Genomic DNA, 7,331 nt, shown 5'->3' with positions numbered 1-7,331 from the left:
TCTCATCTTCCCGTAAATCAACCCCACTAGACTTCACTCTTACTTCCAGTGATAATACTCTTATTTCTCCAGATTCCACTACAAAACTTCTAGGAATTACTATTGACAACAATCTTAGCTTTGACTCTCACATCAATACGACAATAAAACTAGTGAATAAAAAAATTGGATCCCTTTATAGAATCAAACCCTTCCTTCCTTACACCTGAAACAAGAACCACACTAGCCAGATCTCACCTTATCTCTACTCTTCTATATGCTTGCCCCATATACACAAATCTTTCAAAAAACAACCTTAAGAAACTCTCAACATCCTACCACAACATTGCTAGATTTGCTACAGGTTCCCCATTTAGAACTCACCACTGCCTGAACCTAAAACAACTAGGCTGGCTAGAACTTCCTAACCAACTTCTACTTCAACAATTCTTAATAACTCATAAGATCCTACATCATCCAACTAAAACACCTATACTCTCCAACCTCATCTCACCATATAATAATTTGAAACAACTACGTTCTTCTAATAAATTACTTATAAAAATGACCAAACCCAATAACTCTTCAGGTGACTCTCTCTTTTCCAACACTGTTGGAAAGAAGTGGAACAAACTTCCCTCTGATATCCTAGCACTGTCTTCTCTCCCACTTTTTAAAAGACAACTGAAACTTCACCTAAAGAAATACTGGCTTTGATCCTGCAATAAACCTGACTAACTCTGTGTCCTCCTCTCTATCTGCTTATGTTCCTTATACCTATGATATGATTGCCCTATTGCTGGATCCACTGAGAAATAGCTTATCTGTTACATACTAAAAAAAAAAAAAAAAAAAAAAAAAAATGATGTTATTCTGCACATCTCTCTACGTTTACTTTTAGTTAATGCTCTGATTATGCTGTTCTCCTTTTGCTCTGTTTATAATGCTTTATTTCCTGTACTAATTACCTCTCTACTTAATATTGTATTGTATACCTCTGTTTACTGGAGCTTTTCTCCCCGGGCCTCTACTGAAAATGGACATATATCCAGCTAGACTAGCCCGGTCAACAAATGTAAAATAAAATAAATAAATAAATAAAACATACAAAGGCAACAGCTAAAGGTCCCATTCTTCAAGAAGGACATCCTAAGTTTGACAATGTTCTGAGTGAACAGTATCAAAGTTTAAAAAGTCTCAACGTCTATGTCTGTCATTGATTACCTTGGTAATTCTTGACTCAAGAGAGGCTGGTATTACAAGTAACAACCTTGCGACGTCTGGCATAATGACAACAAACACCTCACCGCCTCATCTGTACGACTCTGCATGGGACAAGTTAAAAAACACAAGTGCAAAGGGCGGTACCAAATGCTATAATCTGACAGGGGGTTGGATTGTGAACTCCTGCCACACAGTACCGGCTGCGGCACTGCCCACCTGTCTTCCGCCAGGTGGAATTTCGGAAGAAAGAAATTAAGTGAGTATCGTTGGTTCTTCCATTGCAGCTAGAATTTACTAAGGTTGTTGTGGCAGTCCGTCACCCTGAAGGACATCAATGGAATGTGTTATTACTCCCGCACTAATTGATATGTGATGTCGAACAATGTTTATGTTTCTAAGAGCCAAGCAGTAAAATTATTCCTGGTAGTTTGTATTGAAGGGAAGGCGAGGCGATCAGCGGTGACAGCAGCAACGTTGACAAGAGAGACTAGACGGAACGGTATCGCGTCAGCAGCTGGAAGCAGTATAGGGACGGCGCTCGTTCTCTCTTTATTCTGTTGATTATTTGTTGCACTATTAGGAGTTTGTTGTGGTGGCAGCAGTTGGAGAAAGATTGCGGAGAATCGGTACACGCGGCAGGATTGGGACATGGCTGTCGCGGGGCAGAGTGGCTGACCATGGTTGCCGCCTTACTCTTTCGGGCTGGCAGCTACAGTTCCCGTCTTTGAATGGGTGACCAGATCGAAGAGGTGCCAAACGGTTTGGGACAGCAGGATCTGGAGATGGAAGAAGGGGAAAGTGACGGGGGACCGAAACCAGCAACGCCTAATACAGTGAGTGTGTGGTTTACATTTATAGTGTTTTTCTTTTCTTACAGAAACGATGCTGTTTAATTCAAAGCGGGAGTCCCGCTAGGGTGTTAGCCCCTTTGTCAAGGCTGTTGGATAACTGAGGGTGTTTTGAGAACTCGAACAGTCGTTGTTTATAATCTGTCAACCATAGTTTCAGTTAATAGTTTGCTGTAGCTGATTGCTTTTTGGAGTTGCTGTGTCGGTGTTGTGGAGATAAAGAAATAGGGATGGCAGGCGACAGAGCCCAGGTGGTGTGCGGCTCAGTGTCAGGAAGTTACGTGCAGTGGCCGAAGTCCCAATGTAACTTTGGTGACAAGGGGTAAAACCAGTAAAGAGAACTCCAAACTGTTGGTGGAGCGCGTGGATTTGAAACGAGTTATTCACAGAGGCAAGATGAGCGGTCAAGTATTGTAAAGCAGCACAAATCAGCAAGCCATGGTGTAGCCTAAATGTAAAATGTTAGTATTTATTGAAAGTAAAGAGCTTTTCTGTCCAAGCACAGAAGTTTTTATGTATTTGCATTAATTGCATTGTGTTGCAGAATGATCTGAACCACTTCAAGACAAGAATAAAATGCGAACTGTTTGATTTTTAGATGAATGAGCTGAGCAGGATTGATTGGTAGGTTCAGGGACACTAGTAGTTTGAGTGTCTTAACTAAAATTCCTAGATAAGCTGCAGAAATGTTGACAGGAAGTATGTTATTGTTGTTTGGCTTTGTTTGTAAAAAGTCAGATGGAGCTACAGGAAATAAATGTGTTTTTACAAAAGGTACTATATAAAATTACTTCTGTGATTCCAAACAAAGTGCTGTGTTGTATGTGCCCTAAGTTGTATGGACTTGGATGACACCAGGGCCATAGAATAGACTGAACATGAAGAAACTTGTACGAGGTCATGAAAAACACTTACTGCAAGTCTGTTTATTTTGTTGTCAGGTATGCCTAGTACGATCAGGAGTCCTTGAGTCCACACAATGTTTATCAGGGATGTACATGTGCAGCCAATTACTATTTATTTTTTATTTATTTTATTTTATTTAAATTTGTTGACCGGGAGTGTCCGACTGGACGTGGGTCCATTTTCAGCGGAGGCCCGGGGAGAAAAGCTCCATACTTTTTAGTTCCACTTTTACCATTAAACATGGTATGCATTTTATTTTTCTGGAATTCTGGAGATAACTTCATATACTCAAATCCCTTCTTGCACCAATAAACACATCCAAGAAAGGCTTTAATGATAGAGGATGTGATCATTTACATGCATGGTACAGTTTCCCCTGGAATCTATGCATGCAACCACTATGAATTATTTGCAGTTTTGAGTCCTGCAAGCTAGGAAGTCTAGGGCATTGTACAGCACATATATCCAAAGGAAGCACATCTCCAGATACATCTGAAGGGCCTTTAGAAAGAGGGCTACAAGATAGGTCATTCAGTTGCTGTGGCATTTATGTGTGCAAATTGAGGGTTCCTGTAACTGCTGCTTATATGTGAGTAATGATAATCTTTTAGCTGCCCAATGCACATTCATCACGTGAGATTGTGTCGGACAGCTTTAATGAAACTTTGTTTTGCACCTAGGTTGGGAGATTCTGGTGCTCTGTTTTTTTAATTTATGCGTGCTTTAGTTTTTACACATTTCATGTAATGTTTGCTTTATAAAAGTACTTATTGTTGAAGAAATAAAACAGCATAGTATATAGTGCATTGTGAAGAGTGAATGCAGACAGAAGCACTTACACGTTTAAAACTGAAATTAATAATTTATTACAGTCATAGGTTAGACAGAGAGCAATAGACATGACAGGTTTGCACATCTGGTTTTAGTGTTATATGGCAATAGGCAGATAACGAGTAAGAAGTGAGGCAGAATGAGAGTAACCTAGATGAGGAGACTGACGAACAGTCCTAGCAACTCTTGAGATGGAGTTTGGTACTGCCACTTTGATGAAGATTTGTTGACAGTTTTAAATGTAATTAATATTTTGCTGTTTAGCTTTTGTTTTAAGAAAAGCAAGTTTAAATTCTTTTAAAAAAGAGATTGTTGACACAGGAAAGGACAAAGCAGTGAAAGCAGTATTTGTCAGATTTTTGCAATGAGATGCATTTGAAACTTAAAGGGGATGTTGTTTCTGATTAAGGAATGGAATACGGTTTATTTGAATAAGAATTAAAGTGAACTTTTACACAAAGAAATAGATTTGGTAAGTGCTCCTTATTTTTGAGGGTGAGTGCTTTGGTGAAGACACGTGAAACATGCAACCATGTCTGCATATGTGTTGGTGGAGGGATTGGTGCTCCTGGACTTTTTTGAGTGGCAGATTAGATACTGAAGTTTTCATCCATAAAGGAGAAAATGTTGTTAATAATTGTAAAATCCAAGGCATTTAGTGTAATCCAGTCACTGTCATAAGTTTTTATCTGCCAGATTCTGGGCAGTTTATCTGATTTGAGTTGAGGATATATATATTTTTTTTATTGTTAACATTATTCTATTATAAATTTCTGTCAATAGTGAATTATTTGTTAAAGAAATAGGGCTGTGCCAAACAGTGTGTATGTGAAGGTTAGTGTGCTGAAAATTACCGTGCGTATGAAGATACACTTCATGGGCACTATGGGTGGTTGTTTATTAAGTATATGTTGTGCAATGTCATTTTACGAGTGCTTCGCTGGCATGTAGCTGCAAAATTAGTTCCAGGTGGTGAGCATTGTATTATAATTTTTAAGAAAATCACACCTGCTGAAATATAAAGCTTCTTTTATAAGCCCAAAATCTTATTGTGCTGCGTAATCCACAAAACTTGTTTTCTTGACCATGTTTTTTTTTACATGCTGCTACCCAACACACACACATGCACACGCATGAGTGTGCACACATCTTCTGAGATCTCCTATTTTTAATGACAAGTTAAATCACGGCCCTTAAAATTAGGGACTTTTGTTGAAGAGATACTCAGGCAAAGGTTGTTGTGTGGTATTGAGTCACAGAATTTTAATCCTTTTTACCCAGCCGGTGAACATTCCATGCAGTTGTGGCTGAGCTAGTCCATCTAGCAAAATCATACCAGATTGAGTGAGTCTAGTGGTGCTGCCAGCTTGAACGCTGTTTGCCTGTCTTGGGCTATTCAACCTACAGCATAGTTAGTTATTCCTTTTTTAAATTATATGTGCAGTTGTATGTTTACAGGTGAGGGTAGCCATTTTCCCATTTTACATGTATTAATGTATGTAGTCCTTCAGTGTTTCATTTTATAACAATGTTTGCTTTTTCTTGGTACAGTGTAGTATTGCAGGGTGTAAAAAAAAAAGATACAAAAGTAAAGACAGCTTAAAAAAATCCCATTGTTGCCTCACTGGTTTTCTGGCTCCTGTGTTCCAGGACTGAATTTGGACAGAACTTTTGTTTTTCTATTTTTAATTTTGTGAGTTTTTGAGTTATTTTAAAATGTGGGAAATTCTCACCACATGTTGAAATGATCTGATACTAGTTTTGAGAGTGTTATTGCATTTATTTCCTATTCCAAAGCTTTATGGGATGGTTATTTTGGCACATGCCCACTTGCTAGTAATGCAGAGTGGCTATCACTTGGTTATAGTTTGCAGTATAAAGACAGACTGCTGTGTATAATCTTCCTTTTACACTACTGTCAGTTTAGCTCATCACCCTTCCCTTCCTTTCTTGTCAGGATTATGCTGTAATGCTTGCTTCACTTGCTAATCATTCTTCTTTCGGCTTTTCCCGGTTGGGGGTTGCCACAGCAGATCACCTGTTCACTCATGATTGGCAGTGGAGTTTTTACAGTGTCGAGTTGCCAGCCCGGCACCCAACCTTCCACAGAAGGCACACACACTCACACCTAGGGCCAATTTAGAGTGTCCAATCCACCTACAGCATGTCTTTGGGAGGAAACCGGAGCACCCAGAGGAAATGCACGTGTCCACAGGGAAGACATGCAGACTCCGCACAGAAGGCATCCCAGCCGAGGATCAAACCGGAGAGCCTCTTGCTGTGAGGCGACAATGGTAACTGCTGCATCACAGCGGCCGCCTTTCCACTTGCTAATCATTAATAATGTTAAAGTGACTGGTACTAGTATTCTGGTTCTAGCATGAAAGAGCTGATGAGGATGTATAGACATTTTTGACTGCCCAACAAACACATACACAAAATGACTGCAGGTGTTTATTTCTTGAGTTGCTTTTTATCTTTTTATTCTCTTTTTGTAGACTTGAGCTAGGTACTGGGTTCTTGGTTGTTGTCATACTGTAGGGCAAGGAGCTTTTGTAATTGCCTTACCCATAATCACCTCATGTCTTCTAAAGGTAAAGTATGTGGTGACTGCCTGCACCTATCAGGCTTATGACTTATGAGCCTGTTTTGAAACCTTCTTGCTGTTGGTAGTTGCTGCTGTCTTTTCTTGCCTGCACCATGGATGCCAGTGCAGCAGGTTGAAGACTGTTGTCTCCTTTTCTCCCAGGAAGCAAGTTAGCCACAGCTGCTACTTTTTTTTTCCTTCCCATGGTCAGTCCTCTATTGTTTGGGTATTAATTATTACTAGCTAAAGTTCCTGCCATGTTCCAGTACTAGTGAAGCAAATAGGATGGCTAAGGATAAATTAATTTAAATGATCTCTAAAGATAGCACTGTACGTGATCCTTTAGAAATAATATAGAAAACTCCAGAAGATACAAACAAATGTAGGTTCTGTAGCATGAAACTAGAAGCAGTTCCACATCTTGTTGCTGGCTGTAGTATGCTCATGACTGAGACTGTATACACCAAAAGACACGATTATGTGGAAAAAATTGTTAGACTGAAGGATTATCCATACACTACAACTTATAGGTAGCTGAGAAGCACTGGAAATATGAACCACAAAAAATACTGGAAATGAAGTAATCACACAGGAAATACCAACAGTCAAAAATGTCTGATATTGTAATCTAAGCGAAAAGGGCAAAAGCAGCATTAATTGTTGAAATAGCTACAGCTAGCGATTACAGCATCCTGCATACTGAGATATATAATGTCATAAAGTACCAGACTATGTTAGCTGAAACAAGAGCACTATGGAATAAAGACACACATATAGGAGTTGGAGTAACGGGAGTGATAAAGAAATATGCTATCAATATGTCTAACCTTACATGATTTGCAGAAGGAGGCAAGTCTTGGTACATATCGGGTGCTGAGAAGAGTAATCTTGGCAAACATCAAAAGCTGAAACAACACTTATTTCATGAACTTTAATCACACTTTTACTTAGGGATG

At 39.3% G+C, this 7,331-nt stretch overlaps 1 protein-coding gene across 1 annotated transcript in view; it reads left to right on the top strand.

The window, feature by feature from the left end:
• Positions 1-1,363: 1,363 nt before the first annotated feature.
• Positions 1,364-7,331, top strand: part of LOC122791839 (PH and SEC7 domain-containing protein 3-like) — a 2,374,133-nt gene continuing 2,368,165 nt past the window's right edge. Inside the window, exon 1 of the mRNA XM_044059799.1 lies at positions 1,364-2,036. Coding sequence (XP_043915734.1) covers positions 1,932-2,036 — 105 coding nt within the window. The 5' untranslated portion in view covers positions 1,364-1,931. The remainder of the gene's footprint in view (positions 2,037-7,331) is intronic.

This window comes from Protopterus annectens, chromosome 17.part0, assembly GCF_019279795.1.
Source record: "Protopterus annectens isolate FY-2018-M chromosome 17.part0, PAN1.0, whole genome shotgun sequence".
NCBI classification, from domain to species: Eukaryota; Metazoa; Chordata; order Ceratodontiformes; family Protopteridae; genus Protopterus; species Protopterus annectens.
Note: the sequence above shows the minus strand (reverse complement) of the source record. Positions and strands in the feature narration are given on the sequence as shown.